This window comes from Ptychodera flava, chromosome 9, assembly GCF_041260155.1.
Source record: "Ptychodera flava strain L36383 chromosome 9, AS_Pfla_20210202, whole genome shotgun sequence".
Taxonomy (NCBI): Eukaryota; Metazoa; Hemichordata; class Enteropneusta; family Ptychoderidae; genus Ptychodera; species Ptychodera flava.
The window spans coordinates 2,955,720-2,979,290 of record NC_091936.1 but is presented as its reverse complement, the minus strand read 5'-3'; the positions used below and the strand labels follow the sequence as shown (position 1 = coordinate 2,979,290).

The window sequence follows — 23,571 nt, the reverse complement described above, 5'->3', positions numbered from 1 at the left end:
AATGAGACATACATGCATTGATTACATTGAGCATCCTTTATTCAGAAAGCAGACTACAGTATTATGTTAACTGGTGCATATGACAATTCAAAGTCCGAATTCCTATTTTATTATATTGCATTCATGTATAGCTTAACTACTCACACAAAACACTACATCATATATAAGATTGAAGGTTCTTCTCCCCGAAAAAAATTCTCTCAGTCTTCACAAAAAGTTTCCACTTGCTACCTGTCTTCTGTGATACATGTATACAGTCCAGGTTATGTCCATACAGAGGATAGTAGGGAAGTGCCAATGGCGTACCGTATATGTAATGAAATTAAGGCAAGAACCAATCACGTACTGTATATGTAACAAGGGTCAAAGGTTATGTTGGTTCACTTTTAAATGTTATGTTCAGATCGCGATATGACCTGATAGATCCACCGATCGAGTGAGACTGTTGGCTACCCGGAAGTATCTTAGCTCCAGTCGATTGGTGATGTTCTACCATGTTAAAAATTGTAAGGATTTCTTCAGGAATAGTTTTCTGAGTTTCTTTACCCTTGACCATATTCAACAATGAGTTATTGGACGTTTTTCGTTCTCTTTTCCAGCTTTTGGGTAACTTCTCGGCGATTGATCCGGCATGTGTTTTTCTGAGCAAAGGGTCAATCGTACCGGGAAACGCACGATGATCGAAAAAATCGTGCTCCATCTTGCTCCGATGACCGACTAAAACAGTTGACCCATCTTTGCAAAGCTTGAAACATTCTCCATACAGCAGATGGCAAGGTTAAATTGAAATTTGACCAAAAATAGGCGATATTTGGCGACAAATAACTTACTGTAGATTTACATGGGTCAAATGCTGATTTCTAGGAGCCATATCCGGCCAGGAAATTCATCCAAATAAGTAATTTTCGATGTACTAACCACTTGTGTTGGTCACCATCTCGGCCGCACTGAACATTGTGTGTAACGTTTACATCTAAAAACACCCAGTGCTAAAAATAAAGGGCAAAATCAAGCCGAAAAGTTCCAAACTCGTTGCAATGTACGAGCCAAGGTTTGCACGGTTAATTATTCATGACGTTGCGACGGTAGGTTCGCTGATTGGTTTATCATAGTATCCTGTATATGGACATTACCCGGACTGGTATATGGAATTGTCTATTCATAAATGATGGCAGAAGTCTAAGAGTGAGAATACATATACACCGAAATTGCACAGTTTTAAAATCGCTTGATGAAGATACTGACAGTGTATCATCATATTTCAAGAATTACAACTTTTACAAAGTTGATTGCTTCTACTTTCTTGAAAAGTATTAACATTGTTATGCAATAGCCAATTATTCAGAGGCCAAAAGAATAAATCTAACAATATCAAAAAAGCTTACTTCTGATGATTTATTAAAGTTTGATAGACACACAACACCAACTAGACAGGTTAAGAGGATAGATAACAAATTATTAACACAATTTTTTTACCAATCTACAGATCAAAAAGTGACCTTAAGCTAGTCATGGGAGCAGTGACAAGATTCAGAAAGTTAGCTCATCATTTACATGATGATTCATAATGTTGTTTATCTGCATTACAAATCAAAATGATACCATTCATAAACAACATTAACAATGTCTTCTACCATTGAATATGAAGACATAATATTATTTCAGTCAAGAAAATGTCACCACAAAGATAAAGGAAATCATTTTAAATATTTTCAGTATAATTATTTTCTATCATTAAATATGGTGTACGGTTATGGCAGAATTTCAATGATATGTAAGGTCATGGAAGTTTACAAATGCTGAATTCAGCATTGACAAACTGAAGTTTTTTTACATTTACATATCAACCTTAAAGGGACAAAGTCAGCCATTTTTCATGAATTTTGTTTGATTGAAGATACGTCTTAACCCTTTTCCTGCCAGACAGTACCAGTAATAACTGTATCACTTCCCCATCAGCCAAGTCAGTAAAAAGCTGTATTGAGCCAAAACATGATGTATTTTCACCCCCTTGGCTTGGTATGTTATAGCATCTTTTGTCCAAAAAAATCAACTTTACAGTATTATGTTTTCAACAGCCTTCAAATGTACAGTATTATATTAAAATACATCATATGGAATACGTTTTGTTTCATTAATTTTAACCATCTTGACCTGGTGGTGAAATATGGACTTGGCAGGAAAAGGGTTATATTGTTTGACATAATGAAAAATACTAAATGAATGGGTGACCATGCATATATTCAACCCCAGTTTTAGACAAATTAAATGAAACCATGGCTAAAATGAATTAATGGTCATGACCATTAATTCATTTTCATGATGGTTTTATGTATCGTGTCTTAAACAGGGGTCGAATATATGCATGCACCCATTCAAACAGTGTCTTTCAACATGTCAAACAATATAAGTAGTATCTCATATCAGACAAAATTCATGAAAAATGGCCTACTTTGTCCCTTTAACTCCTATCCTGCTAGGCCTATCGCTTCCCAATCTGCCAACTTAGGAAAAAGCACTACTGAGCCAACATCTATACATATTTTGACCTACTTGACATGGGATGTTATCGCAGGGTTAATCAATATTAATCATGATAACTGTATCTATGTATTCAGGGGCCTTCAAGTGTTCAAGCCTTTGTTATAATGAAACATATGGAACATGTTGTGCTTCAGTGACTTCAACAAACTTGACTTTATGATGACACATGAACTTGGCAGGGTAAGGGTTAATAGCACATGCTTTCTACTCATAATAGCCAAAGATGAGATCCTTTGATATTTTTTGTGTCACTTGTCACTGCTCAAGGAACAAATTTTTATGAAAGATGTAAGAAGTAGAAGATTGTGAAATTTTAGCAGTTTTTATCTTCCTAGCCTTGAGTCAATTAAATGTATTACGGTATTTGAAAATGTGACAGCAACTTTAACTCAGTTCAGGATGGATAATTAGCTATGTTGAAACAAAAACCTGATAAAAAACCTTTTGTTTAATAATGAGGCTATTCCTCCAGTGATTATCTTACTATTCAGGGTTGAAAATTGATGTACTAATCAAGCAACGTTATTCATTTAGGACAATGCATAAAAAACATTGGTGACCACCCCTATTTACATATTGAATTTTTAAACTGTCAAGAAATATCAATGGACTTTTGTGACTTTGTGATAAATTGATCCAAAGTTCCAACATCACTGAGCTTGTTGCACTTTAGTTGGCAGATTTCAGACAGCAGTATTTTGAGTTGATGGTATGTTCAAGCCATTCAGACTTCACCCAACCTCTCAGTGAAGGCTAAATTCTATGTAGCATGAGGTGCAAAATCAACATTTTGTGCAACAATCCATCCAATTGTTATAAGTCAGACACATTTCAAAGTTGGCACTACTCAAGACCTTTACTCCATCATCTGAAAAGTTTGCTATGAAATTGGTATACTGTAAGGCTGTATAATAAATTTGGAAACTTCAAAGAGCAATTAGTCATCATTTATGTACACATATTGTATGCACAGGAAGTCGCTTTAGTAAAGTAATACTGACAATTTCATTCATTTCACATGGAAGATCAGTCCACAAAAATTTGCAATTTCACAATTCTTGTCAGAAGAAAGGCAAAGTTTATGATCCTCAAAATACTAAAAATAGTACAAGTAGGTACAAATATTCATATAACTAAGAATACGGTAATCATAAATTTTCTTCTTTGAACTGATTCACAATCGCTATTCAAACATGAAACCATCAAAAGAATGTAATGTGCGATTAAAACATTCATTCATTCATTAGAGAACAGCAAAAACAATTCATCTTAAAACCTTTATGGCTCAGCACAACATTATGGTATATTTTGATTTGAAATGGATAGTATATTTGAGGGGATAACAAACAAAATTGTGCCATGATTCTTCATGTACTGTCATGACATAGCAGTCCCTAACATACCACTCCATTTCACCATTACAACTATTTCTTAAGTGTTTTCCTAATGAGCGCTAATCGTTGCTTGTGTGCTTCTGTTGTAGTAGATTTCTTATATGGCCTGACTTCATCAGTACCAAACCCTGGCAGCCACATATTCCAGTTCCGTTCCAGATGCAGCTGGACATCTTTGACCTCTACAGTGTTGGCTTTTCGATGTTTAGCTAACTGACAAGCTGCCGTTACAACACTTTCAACAAAATCATCTGCTATTTGAAGCAAAAGTTCTTCAACATCCTCATCAAGCTGCTCATTCGGATCAACCTCTTTGACAAGATCTTGGAGTCGCCTCTTTGTTAAAATTTGATTGCTTTCTGGACTGATGCGACCCTGGTTAACCACAGAGACTGTGGTAGATGCTCCTGGTACACTGTTTGGTCTGGTCATGGTTACTGACACCGGTTGTGTTGTCGTAGTTGTAAGTTGTTGGGCAACGGTTGTACCAAGTATTGGCAGAGTTGCACTTGTCGTGTTAACTGCCGGTTTGAGTATGTTAACCATTGGTACAGCTGTTGTTGAGGGCGCTGTCTGAAGGGGTTGCGTCTGAGGTATAACAGTCACTTGAGGCTGAACTTGAATCGGTTGTTGTAACTGCGGCTGCACCTGAGTTTGTGTTATTGCTATAGGTGCTATCGGCTGTTGGTATTGTGATTTAGCCGATTTCAATTTCTCTTGTTCAGCTAAGGCTCTCGTATGAAGATCTTTCAATTTTGCCAGGTCTTCCTGTTGTTTGGCATTGTGAGGTCCTGGTCCTAACAGAGCAATCTGCGTCTCGATTTCTTTGATCGTGTCCTGCAAAGTTTTCCTTCCGGGAGCAACCGAAAGCGTAGAAGTGGGAGTAGCCATCATAACAACGCTTCGACAAATACAGAGTTGTCCATCAAAATACAGAGTTGTTGCAGATACACTCACACATTCGACGTACAGACCCGGAGCCGCGCCATCTTACAGCAACCTCTTCCTAACATTCATTTGTTAACTGGCTGTCCGTTCCCGTCGACTGGCTTATTGTACACTCATAACAATCCTTCTTCGTCGTTCGTATTTACTTTGAGGTTTTTCGTATATTATATTCAACATTTGACAAGGCATTGTAGTTCACAAGGGCAATATTCTTTTAGAGGTTTCTGTCGAAATATTTTCTGTACGAGGCTTATAATGGTGGCGCAGTTTAAATTATTGGAGAACTGATACACACACTAACAAACAACAGTATTTCTTAGCAACAAAGATGGCGGATTCATGTAAATACAGCTACTGAAAAAGCACGATCGTGAACCATTCCATGAAAAGTGACGAAAACACATAATTAACAAGGTAAAGCGGTTCATATATTTGAACAATGCGCAAACCAATCGCTGCTAATCATATCTCCCGAAGAAATGCAATGATTAGACGGCATAATTTACAGATCATCATCATCATCCTAATTTCACTTGTACGGAAAGTCAACAGGCCAAGCTCTCGCCTTACTCGCGGTCCTACTAATTACTGCCCGTCGCTGCCCGTCGACTGCCCGTCAGGAAATTAACCTTCCAATTACTGTAATCTGTCGATATATCAATACCAAAGACCACTTATATAAGAGAAAGCTACAAAATAAGAGTCTGTTTTACTCCAAATGCCCGAGTCCTGTCTCAGAACTAACGTGAATATTGGAGCGCTAAGTTCTCTACTCGACGGGCAGTGATGATAGGCAGTGTTCGGACATCGATTACGATCAGCGTTGCCACTCGTTCGCAAATCAACGTTGTTGGGGTCTGGGACGACAATTTTGTTTGGTTGTATAGTAAGTAATGTTTTTGATATGAGATATCAACTGATTACAGTCGTTGAAAGGTAACTTTCCCGACGGCAGTGACAGGCAGTGGTCGGACGTCGACGGGCAGTATGTATGGCCAATGGTGATGCATGTACGATCACACGATTAGCGTTGCTACTCGTTCCAAAATCAACATTTTTCGGATCTTGGAATATTATTTCGTTCGTTTTTACAAAGATTAGTGGTCTTTGGTATTGAAATATCGACTGATTACAGTAATTGGAAGGCTAATTTCCTGACGGGCAGTGACGGGCAGTAATTAGTAGGACCCCCTTACTCGTGCTCGTGTAAAAGTGTAAGCAAAGGTTTTGTGATTGTGATAAACTTAGAAAAAGAGCTGCTTGTCTACCGCAATTACGTAACCTTCGGATACTATTGGCCGAGTTCCTTTGGAAGTCTACCGGAAATCTAGAGGAGCACTCCCTCCCATCATCTGACGTACATCATGGAGGTATCTCCATGCGTAATGATTGTCTCCTCATGGCGTAGCTGCAGTACTGAAGCTCGGGGTTTGCCTGAGTATGTGGGTTGGACGAATATCCGTCCAAGCCACATACCCAGGCAAAACCTCGAGCTTCAGAGCTGCAGCTACTCATGGAGATAAAAAAGTTTACGTAAATGTACAACTGAAGTTCTAGATATTTCTCCACCTTCTCAGACATTTGAGGTACAAGCTTGTTCTTTTGCAGTGCCATTTTTATCCCCTGCTGATCTTGTCTCTGCACATGCTTTGCCATTAGATCGGCAGCTGCCAATAAGGTTCTGTAGCAGATTTCAACCCTCTTCACAAAATCAAAGCAATTGTTACTAATGTATATAATAGTGACTGATCCATTTTTAGTCATTGAACGTACTTGTGCAGGGCATTTGTTGACAGTTCAGGGTTTGCTCTGGCTACTCAAGCTGATTAGCCTTTTTGGCTAATACAGTGTGAACACAAGTAGCCAGATTTTTCTTTTGAGAGATGAGGTCAAGGGTCACACACATTCATCTCGAAGGGTCAAAGGTGATATCATTAAATACTCAAGAGTAATGATCACCAAATATTTCAGGTCTGCCACTTTCTCATCATCATATGTATCCTCAGTGCTGCTTTAATAGTTCAATAAAAAGAATGCTTCGTATCAAAACTCATGCATGACTATTGAACACCACTTGAACTTTCAACCGTCATCCAAAGAAATTGTGAAGTACAAAAAAATACAGAAAAGAGTAACATCCTCAAGATCTTCATGAACGTCGCATGGCATGCCATGATCACACTGATATTGATACACGTGCATGGCCAAAAGACAGCAAAACTCAGTAACAATTTCCAAGCTAAGTAAACAGTGTTTTACAAAGCTGTTTTAAATCAAACTGGTTTGCACAATCCCTCGATATAGAAGTGACATTTTGGTGACATTTCAGCTTGAATCATACCTTGAGATAAAATATAAACGTGAAACAAAGACATCATGTGTACTGCCATTCACGTTCAAGAGCATGGTGTGAACCCGTGAACTGGCATGTGCATTGGCTGCATGTAAAAGCAACTCTACTTTCCAAGATCAAACGGTCCGTGTCTTGTTAAAACAACAGCATAGCAGTGAAAATTGTAATGTCACCGGTAAAACCGCTCTTCACAGATGAAAGGATGATCGCTGAAAACAACTGAAATTGCATGTTTAGACTTGGACTATGACAACCTCCCGGGAAAACAAGGACAGCGTGAACGTGAACAATGGTGGACGTAACTAGAGTGGGACTATTCTATTTAGGTAACGGGGGACATTTCGGAGGGGCACAAGTACATGTATTGGGTATACGTGCCATTTTGCTCACGATACTATCACGGGAACTTCGATGTCCCATTCGCTTCTTTTACCTGAAAAGTAATTTTACCAACTTGTACGACCGACCCATTATACTCTGAAAACAGTGGCAGGGCTTATACTTAGATGAGTACGATAGTACTATGGCGGAAGACTTCCCAAGAAGTAAAACAAAACACCGCAATGCAACAGAACATCGTAGAACAAAGTGACCGAACGTACAAATTTTGAGTCGCCAGTCTGGCGAGTGTTCTGACCGTCTGAGTCGCCAATGAGTGAATCAATTCGCCATTTTGCCGTCTGGCGAGCGGTAGCGCGAACACTGCAGTTAGACTGGATGAAGATAATTGCTGAAATGACAGCATTTCGGTAAAGTCGTACATTCTGATCACTTTGCCAGAAATAATGTTTTTTATATCAAATATGAAAGGCATAGATGTATACAGCATATAGGACACCCCAAGCTATGAGGAGACGTGAATCATATACTACGCAAGAAAATGAAAAACAGCTGTCAAACAAAAAGTGGTTTCAGGTTCCAGTAGTAGATATCTCAGCTGTTTTATGGATAGAAACAAGTTGTATCATTCTCTCTTGGGTGGGGATAAGATCGGAAAGGGATATTAAACCACACTTCACCTCCTCCATGATAGTATGTTGTTTGGAACTCTAACTGTTTCTACCCAACATTTTTTGCTGATCCTCGCCACTTCAACCGTGGTACCCAGATCATTTTGACCCCTCCTAGTTTCTTTCAATATGGAGCACAAGTTGGTCAGGTGTTTGTTTTGCATGGTAAAAATACCATATTGAATGATGAAATTAAGGAGGAAGCATACTGCCTCCATAGTGAAATTATCAGTTTTCAGTACTTGTTCGTTTTGGTCATTTGTTGTATATCCGGGTTGAATCAAGAAGAGCACTAGGGTCAAAACTTTTGTGACTGCAAATGACCTGAAACTGCTGTTAACAATGCTTTCATAAGAAGCTGTGTATTTGACAGCCCTTGACCTGTCAACAAGAATACCGGAACAAGAGAAGTCAGCTAAGGGCTTGGCCAGTTGTAGTAGTCAGCCAGTTACAGGCTAAGCCAGTAGTAGTATCCAGCCAATCAGAATATATGATATACTATTTGTTTTTTAAAAGTTCCTGCCAAAGTTATCATGCGGAAGCAGTCATAATGTCATGGATTGGCATAATGTTTGCCACCTTACTTGAAGTTTACCTACATACAATCCTAATTACACGATGACAATGACCAATCTACATGTGTGTTTAGGGTGGACTGCTCCTTCATAATTAGGCTGATATGTTGAGAAATACTTCATTAATATGGTATAGATGTTGGGTTCACATTGTTTTTACAGGGAATAAAGACATTTATAAGTGTCACGTTAATAAACCTAATTCTATTTAATTTAGTAAAAGGATATAACTCTATGCTATTCATACTAATGTGTACTTGTTTAGAATCCAATTCAGTCACAGAAAGGTCTTTGGCACACTTGCTCATTTCTTTTTTCATGTGCATCATATTGACTTCAATTTAGTTTCTGCTACTGACAAAGTCAAATTACAAGCAGGGACTATGTCATTGTCAATGAATTGTTTTCAATTAATTGTAGTCAGGGCTTGTTGTATTTGCAATCTTGAGAAACTAACGTTCTATTTAAACATATTGCAAGTAAACATCCAGAATTGCCTGTTTTTGGCATTGTCTTTTTATAACATGTTTAACATGCTGCTGAAATATATGTGACCTTTATTTACATGTATACTGATTTTTTTGCGACATTGATAAAAAACCAATGATGTTTTCAAAGACATTTATGTAATGTTGGCCCACTCAATTTTAAGTTCCAAAGATCAAACACTTGTCAGTGGTATTCTTGTAATCTGAGATAGAGAGTTCAAACACCTGCTTTTGCTGGGAGTGTATTGTATGATACAGTGCTAGAGAAGAGATGCACACCTTGCTTCGTAGATCTTGTGGACTCCCAGAAGTGGTATTGATCACAAGGACAACATACATGTGAAACACATCAGCTCAAAATCAGAAATAATTGTGAGATATCAGATTCAAAAAAATTGCACCTAGAAACATCTTTTTTTTCTCAGTTTTGCACATTTTGCTAACAATTTCAATTTCAAATATTGGCTGTTTGCATCAAAGTAGGATTTATAGAAGTTACATTAATTACAAAGAGACAATGCCACTTATGTGAAACCCTTATTGCCCAAGTTTGAAACCCCTAGACCCTTTAACCAGACGTTTTCAATTCCACTAGTAGTAGTATTGTGTATATTCCTTGTTCTTTGGGTAAACTATGAAATTATTTCCATACAATGTGCTTATTGCTATAAACTGCAATGTAATTTTTAGCTCCCATAGCCATATGTATATATGGCAATGGAAGCTATTCTTATAGGCTAGGAAAATGTCTGTATGTATGTATGTATGTCTGTATGTCTGTATGTCTGTATGTCTGTATGTCTGTCCGTCAACATCAAAAACTCCAAAACCGCTGCACATTTCATCTTGATATTTGGTGTGTACATGGATGATGGGCTGTAGATGAGATTTTGTTCAAATGAAGTTGTCATTGCCAAAAATATGCAAATTAGTGCCAAAAAAGGCGTTTTTGGTAAAAAATCTCCTTCTTCATAACTGCTGGTCAGACAGCTTTGATATTTGGTATACAGGTCCCTAGGGATAACCCAACTTGGATTTGTTCAAATTGTGATGAAATATGCAAATCTGTATTTTTAAGGAATTTTTTTCTCATTTTTGGTCAAAAATTTATTTCATCAAAACCGCTTGTCTGACAGCTTTGATATTTGGTATACAGGTCCCTAGGGATAGCCCAACTTGGATTTGTTCAAATTGTGATGAAATAAGCAAATCTGTATTTTTAAGGAATTTTTTTGTCATTTTTGATCAAAAATTTATTTCATCAAAACCGCTCGTCTGACAGCTTTGATATTTGGTATACAGGTTCCTACAGATAAACTAAATATGATATACAGAATATATGATGAAATCTGCAATTTTGTATTTTTGGTGCAATTTTTGCCATTTTTGGTCAAAAAATGTGTTTCTCAAAAACTACTTGTCTGATGCCTTTGATATTTGGTATACAGGTTCCTGGGGGTTCTCTTAGTGTGATATAGTGAAATTTGATGAAATCTTCAATTTTTGTATTTTTGGGTCAGTTTTTGCCGTTTTTGGTCAAAATATTTGTTTCTCAAAAGTTACTCATGTGATATCTTTGATATTTGGTATACATTTTTGTACATAATTATGATGAAATCATCAATTTTGTATTTTTGCAGCTAATTTTGCCATTTTAGGTCAGGCCATCCTGAAATGAGCTATCAAAGATCTTAACCTTCTTCATCAATACATATGTCACAAAACGTTGCTCTCTTCATAACACAGCAGAGCTCTGTCGACCATTGGGTCGTTTGTTAGCTCCCATAGCCATATGTATATATGTTTACAAGTTTACATTTTATTGAAAATCTCAATAGCCACTGAGCAGATTAGATGAAAAATTAGCATGTAAGTACTTTGGGCTGACCTGAAATGATTGTGCACATCTTGGGTCAGTATCTTGGACTTGCTATTTTTCATGAATTTTTTTGTAATTTTCTCCCATTTTTGGTCAAAAAATCTTCTTCTATGAAACCACAAGTCTGATTGATTTGAAACTTGGTATGGAAGTGCATAGGAGTGACCTTTCTCAAATCTGGGCAAATCGTGGTGAAATTTGCATATTTGCATTTTTTGGCTATTTTTTTCATTTTTGATCAAAAATTTTTTTTAACTCTGAAACCACACGTCCGATTGAGTTGAAACTTAGTGTAGAGGTTTTTACGGGTGACGTCAGTAAGATTTGATCAAATTCTGGTGAAATTTGTATAATTTTATTTTATTGGGGGAATTATTTCTATTTGTGATAAAAAAATCTTTTAGCTTGATTTTAGCTTGTTTTGATAACTATATGGGAGCGACCAGTGACATTGTCACTATTTTTAAAGAATGTATCAGTATTAAATATTAGTGTAAACAAATGATAGCATGCAAAGTCTTTTACTCCTCTGTAAACCTCCATCACTCATATTTTCTCAGTACAATTCTTCTTCTGATATTGCCACTGAGATTCATAATTAATGGCCGTGATGAGCAGGGCTATTGATATCTACAGCTAGATCTTGTCAAATTAAGTACAAATATATTTGTCTTTCTACAGATGTCTGCCACAGTGAAGCGGCTCCCAGAGTCAGAGCCACCCATGTACTTGCAGAGGCCATCCTCTGGAAAATCTCAAGACATATCACATGTACTAGCAAGTACTTTCCGTGAACTTTTCACAAGAGACTTTGTAGAACAAGAAAGAGTGAAGAACCTAAACATTTCAAGGAGTACAGATGATGAGTATCATGAAAGATACGTTGAACAACTTAGAAAGGTGAGGGAATTCAACACAGGATTTAATTATTTCAATGAGAAAATATTTGTACCTGTTTGAAATGTTTTTAGTATTTTGGTTCAACTTTTGATGAACTACTTGCCATCTTCAAATTCAATCAAGAATTTGGAAAAAAATCTGTGCCAAAACATACTTTTCTGAGCCATGGCTACATTACAGCATGGACATGTAATTGTTTTGAAGATTTCATGCCAATGCCACTCTGGCACTAAAAACAGTATTTATGAAATCATTTCAACATATAAAGACAGCTAATAATGGGAGTGTTTGTTGATGTGAATGCTCAATAATAAGCTTCATGTGTATGGCTACAGCCAAAATGTAACACAGTGATGTATTATTTTATGACTTATGTCACAGTGACACTATTTCACTTTTTGTTTGACTTCATTCTAATATCTGTAAATTCTATGTTTATCCACAAGGTGCAAGCAGAGAGAGAACGTAGAATGGCTGAAGCAGCAATGTTAGAACGTCATATCATGCAGGCTCGGGCCCGTGCTATGTCAGCTGATGAGAGAGCTTTGAATAATGCAGCTGAAGGTTGTGATGTTTATCATGATCTAGGCTTGCCACCAGGTCAGTCTCTCTTTACACACATGTTCTAGTTTGCATCTGTCAGTCACCAACCTTAATTTATTCTTCTTATTCATCCAGTCATTTCCAATCAAAAGTAAAAATCAAGAAGATTTGTTTTCACTGGGTGAACCATCTGACAATCTTGCTCTCTTGCAGTTTCTATCATATTCTAGTAACTACTCTCATCAGCATTATGTTGGAACAACAATTCTATGTTATAGTTTAATCTGCCATGAATATGGTACAATAGGATCATTTCATAAAATTATTGAAAGTACATGAAAATAATGGCAACATGTTTTTTATTGCAACAAATTGTTTTCTTTTTTTCTATTTTCTCAAAGGTGTTACATATTTGAAGCATAAATGCCTTATGTACTCTTCCTTTCAGGCCTAAATCCCTATATATAGGGGTAGTTCTGGTAAGTTACCAGAAAGCCTGGCCTGAAAGGATTAAAAGTGAAATTTTCTGAGGCTTGAATATTGACACATTTACCTTTTTGTCTTTTTTGTCTTTTTAGCTACTATAGACTATAGTCTATAGAAGCTATTGGGATGGGTATCCGTCCGGCGTCCGTCGTCAGTCTGTATGTATGTATGTATGTATGTCCGTTTGTGAGGCGTCCGTCCACTCAAATATCTTGAGAACCGCAGTACTTACTGATTTGATATTTGTTGTGTAGATGAAAAATATGATTTTGAGAAACTAGTTTTTTTGATTTTTTGATATTGTTGAAAATAGGCAAATTAATGCCAAAAAAGGTGTTTTTGGTAAAAAATCTTCTTCTTCATAACCGCTGGTCAGACAGCTTTGTTATTTGGTATACAGGTCCCTAGGGGTAACCCAACTTAGATTTGTTCAAATTGTGATGAAATATGCAAATGTGTATTTTTAGGGAATTTTTTTGTCATTTTTGGTTAAAGTTTGACTTACATTGTATGTAATTCTTGTACTGTATAAACCCTATCAATTCACCCAGAAAAAAATAATTAATATGTTTTTAAATAATTGAATTGATTAGGAAATCATCAAAGCCAAAATAATTTTAGTGTGGAATTATCAGAAAGTTCAACTTTTTTTGACAGTTCATAGTGAATTGAGGATTAAAACATGTAAAGGCAACTTTCCTGAATCCCAACTTTGATATATTCTGAACCACCATTTATGTTATCTAAAAGAAATTGTTCATAATAGTTTGTCATGATAGGGTGGTCAAATAAATAGAGATAGAAAAAGTTCTAATTTCCATTTATGGTTGACTTGGTAAGGATAAAATAAGATTACTTTTTGAGGAAAAAAATAGAGTGGTCAATTAAAAGAGTGGTCAAAGTGATAGGGTTTTTATGGTAAAGCTCGGCTGTAAGATTCCTCATGTGCTATTTATAGCAATTATGCAATCTGTGTAAACAGTGCAATGAAAGTGTAACATGATTCCTTATAATGCTTTTGATGACCTTGAACTTCTTAAGTTTCAAACATTTGTCTCTTCAGTGTGCTTTCTCTGAGTACGTACAGTCTCAACTTATTCAACAGAACTCACTTACAATGTTAATTTGAAAGTTAAAATGTGCTTGGTTAATAGAATGAAAATACTGATATTAAAAGATAACCAGCTCAAGATTCTTTATAACGTGACAGATATGCTGTTTTTTATGACGTACATTGTAAATCTTGATTTAAGCAAGTCTTGTTTACTTTAATTAGAATGTAATTAACTCTCGTTTATTTGCTATTATAGACTAATATACCGGTAGTCTGTTGAAATATGCAAATCTGTATTTTTACGGAATTTTTTTCCATTTTTGGTCAGGTCATCCTGAAATGAGCTATCAAAGATATCCACCTTCTTCATCAATACATGTGTCACAAAAGGTTATTCACTACATAACACAGCAGAGCTCTGTCAACTGTTGAGTCGCTTGTTTTTTCAAAACCGCTGGTCAGACAGCTTTAATATTTGGTTTACATGTCCCTAGGATGACCTTAGTGAGATAATTTCATAGAGTCAGGAAATACTTAATTTTGTATCCATGTCTATAGTAGCTTCAGGGACTTTGGCCCTATGTTTTATGGATGCCACAAATATTAGGCCTTACAACATTGATTGATTACATTTTTTACCCTCCTCTTTTGTTATAATCTAACAATCATTTATTCTGACATGATTGTTCTTGCCCCTTTGACAGATAACTCATTTTACATGCAGTTTCTGTCTTTCAATTCTCCATGTAACAAGTCTAATGTTTTCTCAATATTAGACTTACCAATGTGTGTACTGGTCTGTTAGCTTGGAACTAGTGACAGATTAACATTTATATCAGTAAAATTTGGACAGGACATTTACAATAAAAATGCTTTGATTTATGGACAAAGTACAAAGAGAAAGAATGTTGGCATAATTCCTGTCAACAGGATATGAAAGTATTTACTTGATTGACTTACACAAAGAAAAAGAAAGTCAGTAATATTTTGAGTTTTCTTTAATATCATAATTAAGGGTAGAAATCCTTGAGTACATTAGTGGGAGTTACTTTGATGCATGCCCAGACTTCATACACATTTTCATCGTGCATGAATGAGAAAGAATTTTTCCTGTTCACCAAATATGTTTACATGACTACATGAAAACCAGCCTTGAAGCTGTCTATAGTTGCATGCGGTTACGCCTTCAGCCAGTTTGACACAGTCAATGTCCTTGTTGTGACTGCTTTGATAAAATTAAACAATCTACTAACTACAGAGAATTTTTGATGACTTGTGTGACCCAATCAAATGGATAAGGATTGTGGAAATTCTCGTTTCAGGCTATTGTCAAATCTTAAGCGGTCAAACAAATTTTTTAAGAAATAAGGGTTGTCTTATTGATATAGATGTCAAATTGTAGTGGTTTTTGAGGTATGCACAAAGACAGTGCAGCATATTGCCTGATATAGAGCGGGTAAGGTATATGGCACTGCCCCATAATGTATAAGTGGATACATACCGGTAGCTGTATATTGTGATAATCATTATTATTATACTGAAGTGATTATGAATTCTTAATGCATTATTCTGAGAAAAATTGTAAATTATGTTTCATATTTGTTTTTAGTCGATTCCAACTACTTGAGGGTCCTTGACAGTGAGATGTTGAAAAAACATCACTTGATTGTTCCTGAAGATTTTTCCACAGCTGAACGACCAAGGGCCCCACCACCAAGAGGTTAGTCTTTCATGCTTTCACCAGATTCCTGTTCTTTTTTACGAAATAAAGATAATTTTAATAAAGTCCTTTTAGGTGCTGAAGTATTCATCTTGTCTACATTGTTAGTAATCAACAATTCCTCTTCTTGCTTCCACATATCAGTCACATTAAATGAAATTCAAATTGTCACAGTTCAGACATTGCGTAATGAGCAAAATGCATTGCTGTAATGTAAACCATAATACAAGAGACATTTTGATCATGAAAAGTTATGTAAAGCGTTTATCAGAGAAGATGTCCTTATCTATCGTGATGGACATGCCTGCATTAGAGAATACACTAACAGCCAGTGTGTTGTTTAATTTTTCAATCATCACAATACCTAACATTAACATTGCTACAGTAAATGCATTCCTAGCACAATTTTGAAATGTCAAATATAAACTGACTTTAACTATTTTGTTTGAAATGTCAATTTTCAGCATCTTCTAGGCCCCATTATGCTCAAGAAACAATGACATCTTTACAACATGTAGATGAAGCCTCACCACGACTTGAACCCTATGAACCAGGAACTAGCTCTGTGAATAAAGTATGTGACATGCACTAATATGAGCTAAACTTCATTTCATCTGTGTATGTGTATTAGAATAAGTATCAACTGAAGGTTAAATGCAGCTGCAATAATTTTGAACTGTTACTTACACTTGTTGCCATTACAATTGTACTTTACTGTGTATCTACCGGTACTGACCCTGCAAGTTGCCAATCCAATGTGATGACAACATATAAAACATATACACAATTCTGCTAACCTGTTGAGTGTAATCAACATACTCTGAACAAGACATATTGTTGTGAGACACAAAAAGAATCAGACAGTCAGTTACTTTATATTTGCTGTGTGAGTTTAATGTCTCTTTGGAAAGCTTTGGACTAAAATATATCATGAATCCTGTAAGAGATGCATCCCTTATTCATGTTGCAGAAGGAAGAAAGAAGAAGTATTGACAAATGGCAGGAGAACATGAAACCAAAAAAGAGGGAGACAGACAGAAATGACCTTGCATTGCTCCATCGTAGATCAGATTTTTTAAGAAACCCTCGACACAGGCCACCGTCAACACTGGAGGGATCCAAAACATTGATCAAACCAAATAAAGTTGTAAAACAACTAGGTGGTGCCAAGGCAACAGTCATAGATACAGAAGAGTAAGTATTGGGTAATTGGTTGTTTTGTTATGACTGATGTGCTAAGTGACTTTCAGCACTGTGAAAGTTCATAGGATGCATTGTGTGAGAAGTTGCAGCCCTGTTTCTCTCTATAGAAGTTTGACTATACGACAACCAAAACTTCTCAGTGCAGAGAGTTGCCCGTCTTTACATATGAACACACTTTTGTGCAAATGACATTACTATTGGGCTGTTTTAGAGGCTACAATACTATGCAGGGAATATGTATGGATGTGTGGGACAATGTCACCAATTCAAATGCTGTCTTGTGTTCCCTGCACTGTAAAATATTAGCTTCTCACACTGAGACTGTCTTCTCACTTTTCTTCACTCACTTTGACATTATCATTGTAATATGCTTCAGATAACACAACCAGGAATATACCAAGTTTTCTAACATGTAGACAATGGGAACTCAGTTATACTTTTCCCTCCTGATTTTTGAATGATGTTAATATTGTTCTACTGTACTTTACAGGCCAAAACAGCCATCTGTTGTCTTTCTAGCTTCACCAGAGACTGTAGTCTTCACTTCTTACCAAGTTGGCCAAGTCTATGAGATGACATTAGATTTAAAAAATGTTTCTGCAGCAAGTCGTCAGCTGCGAGTTATTCCACCAAAATCTCAATATTTTACAGTAGGACTAGGTAAGTTTACCAACCATAGACATAGGTACAATGTGTATCTCTGTCAGTTGAAAAGAATTAGAAGATGAAATATAGGAATTGAAAAAACAAAACTGCATTCATTTCAAAGTGTCAATCATACATGTGTTCATAACAGTATAAATGGTCATTTATGATTTCCTGCGACATATTGTGTTGAATGTATACAGTTCCAAATCACTTAATTGTTCTTTTTGATATTACTCAATTAAATTGTGACACTTTATACAGTGAGCCAAATTTCCTGTGACATCAAGCATACCTTATGTAAAGACAGTGCCATAAAATATAGAGCTTTTTATTTTCTTTATCATTGATATATCATGGAGACATTTCATTTGACATAAACTCAATAATAATATTCCATTCTATCATTATTCCGGTACATATATTCCAAAAATATACATGTATTTGTTAATGAATATTTCAGGAAAATTTCCAGGTGAACAAGGAATTGTAGCACCTGGAATGAGTGTCCAGTATGACATACGATTTGTGCCAGACTCATTGATGGATTATGATGATTTCATTACTGTACAAACACAGTCCAGTGCTCCACTGATTGTCAAATTACAAGGAAGAAGACAACCACCAGTTTTAACATGTAAGTACTTGGTGCTCTTGCTGTAAACTCTTTGATTCTTGAAATATGCTTTTGTAGTTAGGCGCTTTAAATAAAAATTTTTGTTTGCCGTTCTTGTGGTGATAGGTTTTCAGAGAAAATTAGGAAACAAACACAATGTTAACAATATCACAAATAAAAATATCATTTTTCGAAAAGAAATGAAATTGAAATTGAGATTATGCTATTGCACTTGTTTTATTTATCCGAGTTTGTTTTTATCCCTGGCTGGCTGGTAGGTTTTTCAAAAATCCATGGACAGCAAACAAAGAATTTTCTTTAAGTGGCCTTCTTCTGAAAAGATGTATATAATGTTAAATCTTTTAAAATTTGTTGTGGGCTGTAAGTTTTGATAATATACTGTTATTTTATGAAACAAAAACATGTATACTTTTTAGCTCACATTTGGTATATGTATATATACCAAATAGAGCTTATATGGTAAGTCAGCAGTGTCTGTATGTATGGTATGTATGTATGTATTAGTATGTGTGAATATATGTCTGTTCACCTCAAAATCTCCAAAAACTGCAGCACCTACCATCCTAGTATTTAGTGTACAGAGAGACACACCCTTTACAGGAATGGCACTACCATATGTCTGTTTCTACGCAATCCTTATTGCTCCAGGACCTTTGTAGTAAGAACTTTACAAACCAAGTAACAAGCATGGACTCATTTAGCGACAATGACGCTACTTCCGGGGCGCCAGAGGGCTAGCGTCTACCACTAGTGTTAGGGGCTTTTGGCGGAAATCGGCGCATAGCCAGTCAACATTGGAATGAAGTTGTCGACCTTGACCCCCAACACTTGTGTCTGTCTGTATGTTGTCAGTATAGGCACCATTTAAGTGAACAATAATACTTGTGGCTTCGACCTCAGGTGTACCCAGGGGTAGAAATGTGAATTTGTTCAAATGAACATGTCAGGGTCAAAAATATGCAAATGAGGCAAAAAGTGGAAAAATCTAGCAAATTGCCAAAACTCTGTAACCACAAGCCAGATTTGATTGAAACTTGGTATGCAAGTTCTTTACAGTGACTTTAGTTCGATTTATGTGTCCAAATTGTGGTGAAATTTTCATATTTGTATTTTTAGGGCAATTTTTCCCATTTTTGGTCAAAAAATCATTTTCTCCCAAAGTTCTTGTTGAGTTGCTTTGAAACTTGTTGCTTTTGATCTTTAGGGTTATATTCTTTCGGATTTATGAAAACTGTGGTGAAATTTTCATATTTGAATTATTGGGGCAATTTTTTGCATTTTTGGTCAAAAAATCACTTTGGCTAAATTAACTATTCTGATTGCTGTGAAACTTGGTATGCATGTACTAAAGGCAACCTTAGTTGAGTGTCTTCAAATTGTGGTGAAATTTTTATATATGTATTTTTGGGGCAGTTTTTAAATTTTTGTTCAAAAAATCATTTCCTGTGAATTAATTATTCTCAGCTGATTGCTTTGAAACTTGGTATTCTAGTACCAAGAGGCAACCTTAGTTGAGTGTCTTCAAATAAATCTGAAATTTTCATATTTGTATTTTTTTGGCAATTTTCCCATTTTGGGTCAAAAAATCATTTTCTCTGAAATCGCCCATCTGATTGCTTTGAAGCTTGGTATATGCATGTTCCAAGGGGTAAACTTAGTTACAGTATACTCACTCTGGCCTGCCACATTGAACCAAATATGAGCCAAGTGTCGTTAATGCTATGTTTCATGTTTTTCTTCTCTGTAAATTATGTTAAATTCCTTGTATTAGCTTTATAGGCACAGAGTGCTGTGTACAATATATTATGTAATTCTTGATGAATGAATGAATTCTACTCTGGATCACAGACTGTAGGGAGATACTCTGTTGTCAACAGTAAAACTAGACATTATACATGAAGAGGCTGTGTTTACATGTTGAACACCATATATTCTGTCATGATTTGAAAAGTAGAGCAAGAAACTGTTTTACATACTAGACAAAAATGGTGGATAATACTTCAAAAAGATACCACTTATGGAGCTTTAGTAAATTTTTTTTCGTTCTGTGTATCACTGTTGCATGTTTGTATACCTACCCGGTTAGACCTTCACACTAGGAAAATTTAGGAGGGGGTTGATTTCCAGATATCACCATTGCACAATTACAAATATAGCATTGTGATAGACTGTACAAAAGTGATCATTCTATGGTAGCTTTATTTAGTATACATGTATTTAGTTTATATTATGCTGTAGTTCTTGGTCTATATACCGGGGTATTGAAATTGTAATTTACACTTCTTATCTTATTTTCTATTGATTTCTCTCAGAAAATGTATGAGCACTTCCAAGAATTCTTCTCATTATGTAGATATATAACTCTGTCACAGTTCTGATTTGGTTTTTTTCATTCTAATATTGCAGTACCTACAGAGATAGATAGTGGCCATTGTCTTGTTGGTGGTTTGAAAATTACTCATTTTATTGTAAAAAATTTAGGAGGTGATGGTAGATTTTGTATCATGCCACGAAAGAGCTGGCCAACTTCCAATTTTCAGGTGAGTTATCATCAAACCACTGTTTGTGAAATTCTCATTTGTCTACTTTTTGGTCAGAAATATTAGAAATATATTTTCTATGCAAATTTTTGACAGATCTGTAAATATGCACATTTTCATCAAATATTCTAGTTCATATTTGTTTTAGTTTGTACAGTAATGTACACCATGGGAGAAAACATGGTTTCAAATAACATTTTCATGTTAAGATACCACTTTTCACACTTATCTACATTTTTCTTTGTTTTAATAGTCTGTGTCCCAGGCCATTGCCCTAGAACCATTTGAAGTTAGACCTGCTGTTTTTGAACTACCAGCAAACCAAGCCATTATTATCGAAGTGAGTTATTTATACTACCATCCATACTACCGCTACTTTATTATACCATCCATACTACTACAAAGATTTCACCATGCACATGGAGTACAATTTATTTGTCTTTATTACCGTAATAGTGCTCACCATTTTTTTGCAAAGTGATTTCAGTGTCATTGAAACCCAGAATACAACAAAGAGATGTATTTGTTATCAGTGCCATTTTAAGAATGGGTGTCGATAGACTTTCATGACCGGACTTCCTGCAACAATATACAGCTTTTGCTACACATTTTACGTGAATGTGAGCGCATAGAATCCACATTGGCGTTGGCATACACGTTCACGTGCAAAAATCCATTTGGCTGCGTGTTACGTCACAATGATTCAGCTTGACTTGGGTCCCCGTAGTCAGTTTCCCCATCACAGGAATAGCTCAATGGTCACCCAGTGTGCTGTGAATCTGTGTATGTCGAGAGTGTACGCACAAGTCAATGACATCATCGCAGAAATTAACGACATTACGTATTCACATTCACATAAAACTTGTAGCCAAACCTGTCTAATATCTTTCCATTAGGTGTGTCAAGTCCAATTGAGAATATTTTAACAGTTGAAATTTTGCAACAAAAATGTAACAATGTAGTAAATATATCAGTCAAGTATTTCACTTCTTCCTTAAATTGTAGGTTGCTTTCAGGCCTCCATCTATTACAACTTTTACAGAAGAAATCACCATTGTCTGTGATAATTGTCAAGTGAAACATTTTTTCCTCAAAGGTAAGTGTTTGTCAGAGATATAAGAACAACTTAAAGTTAAGCTGTTGCCCATCGGCATCCCTGCACTCAGTAGTTAAATAATATTCTGAATTGGATTCAATAATTTCCATCGTGGTTTAAGGTTTGATATTTTATTTTATTTTATTTTATTAAACCTTGTTTAACGAGGGTAGCCTGGTAAGCTTCAGTAAAGATGCTTATCTTCCCCAGGGCCCTGATATGCTGACTTCACCTGAAAGACTAGCCCACAATATTCTCAGATTTGCCATCTGACTTCCTTACATGTATACTAGTATTCAAATTTCAAATCTATGAGTCAACACAATATCAGCGTAAAGGTATTTTATAGTCTTGTGAGCGATACATTAAATATAATGAAATTTTTCTTTTCCTTTTCCTATTGTATATACATGTTGTAACTGAAAAATCCTGACTTTCTAATTACCTATTCAATCATTTTTCAAAATTATACAAGTGCTGTTAACACCACGAAAAACAAAATTTCAAAGGTACTCACAAAACTTGTAAAGCCTGTAACACAATCTTTGTGAGTAGAATGCCACTGTTCACATTGCCATTGTCATGCTAATCAAAGGTAGTAATGTTCTACTGTTGGGTTTGCAGGTGAAGGACAAGCTGCAGGAGTTGAATTAGCATCAGTCTCTGATGGTGAAAGTTTTGCCATGCCAGGAGAACTGTGTGATGTTACAGCACAACATCAAATCAAATTTCAAACTCTGAATCCAATGACCTACACACAGAAGAAAATTGTTGTCAGAAACACTACGTAAGTGAACCCCATGCAGGTATTGGGTCCTGTAAATTACTCAGCTGTTTATTTGATATGAAAATTTTGATACTTAAAATTCAAGCAAAAAGTATTTTGTAGATATAAAAATCTTTTACAGCCACACTTTTATTCCATCTCATATTGTTTATGTTGAGGTTTACAGGTGAATACTGATTCAAAGGCAGTTGTGTAAGTTTTAACGGATTGACATTAGTCATTTTTCATTGGCAAGGAAAATATGATTATAGTTTTATGTATGTGAGTAGATCAAAGACATTGTGATTCAGGTCAATATCAATTGTACATTTACTACACATCAAAAAGCATGATTTTTTTTTATTTTTTAAAAAAGTTGTCAAGTAGGATATGCTGTCTGCAATATCTTGAATGTACAGAATTTTACATAAAGTACATGTATCTTGTCTTCAAAACAGCAAAGGGTCTCTTGTGAGGGTTGCACAAGAGTTGTGTCAGTTGTTTTAAAATGTCATGTGATAACATTTAAGTATTTTTATTTTCAGTAACGTTGAACTACCATTCTGCTGGCAAATTTTCAAACCTCATATTGGCAGTCTGATGTCTGGAATGGAAGGAGAAAATGAAGACATGGCTGCCATTGTACGCCACTATGATCTTGATAGTGCATTTTACATCACACCTGAAGGAGGTACATTGACAGCCAGTGAGACACAAGAATTTACATTGACCTTTGCACCCATGAAGGTGAGATATCATGCTCTTTTGATACCTCTATATTGGATCAATT

At 35.7% G+C, this 23,571-nt stretch overlaps 2 protein-coding genes across 2 annotated transcripts in view; one reads left to right on the top strand and one right to left on the bottom strand.

The window, feature by feature from the left end:
• Positions 1-21: 21 nt before the first annotated feature.
• Positions 22-4,958, bottom strand: LOC139139759 (transcription initiation factor TFIID subunit 12-like). Its single transcript, XM_070708657.1, has one exon. It carries the CDS (start codon positions 4,830-4,832, stop codon positions 3,969-3,971), a length of 864 nt encoding a protein of 287 aa, XP_070564758.1. The 5' UTR covers positions 4,833-4,958; the 3' UTR covers positions 22-3,968.
• A 212-nt stretch (positions 4,959-5,170) lies between these two features.
• The window catches only part of LOC139139758 (deleted in lung and esophageal cancer protein 1-like), a 34,360-nt gene continuing 15,959 nt past the window's right edge, over positions 5,171-23,571 (top strand). The window contains exons 1-13 of the mRNA XM_070708656.1: positions 5,171-5,300; positions 11,873-12,091; positions 12,538-12,691; positions 15,784-15,894; positions 16,359-16,468; positions 16,865-17,088; positions 17,588-17,757; positions 18,206-18,379; positions 20,786-20,919; positions 21,173-21,259; positions 21,925-22,015; positions 22,640-22,802; positions 23,327-23,528. Coding sequence (XP_070564757.1) covers positions 11,873-12,091; positions 12,538-12,691; positions 15,784-15,894; positions 16,359-16,468; positions 16,865-17,088; positions 17,588-17,757; positions 18,206-18,379; positions 20,786-20,919; positions 21,173-21,259; positions 21,925-22,015; positions 22,640-22,802; positions 23,327-23,528 — 1,839 coding nt within the window. The 5' untranslated portion in view covers positions 5,171-5,300. The remainder of the gene's footprint in view (positions 5,301-11,872; positions 12,092-12,537; positions 12,692-15,783; positions 15,895-16,358; positions 16,469-16,864; positions 17,089-17,587; positions 17,758-18,205; positions 18,380-20,785; positions 20,920-21,172; positions 21,260-21,924; positions 22,016-22,639; positions 22,803-23,326; positions 23,529-23,571) is intronic.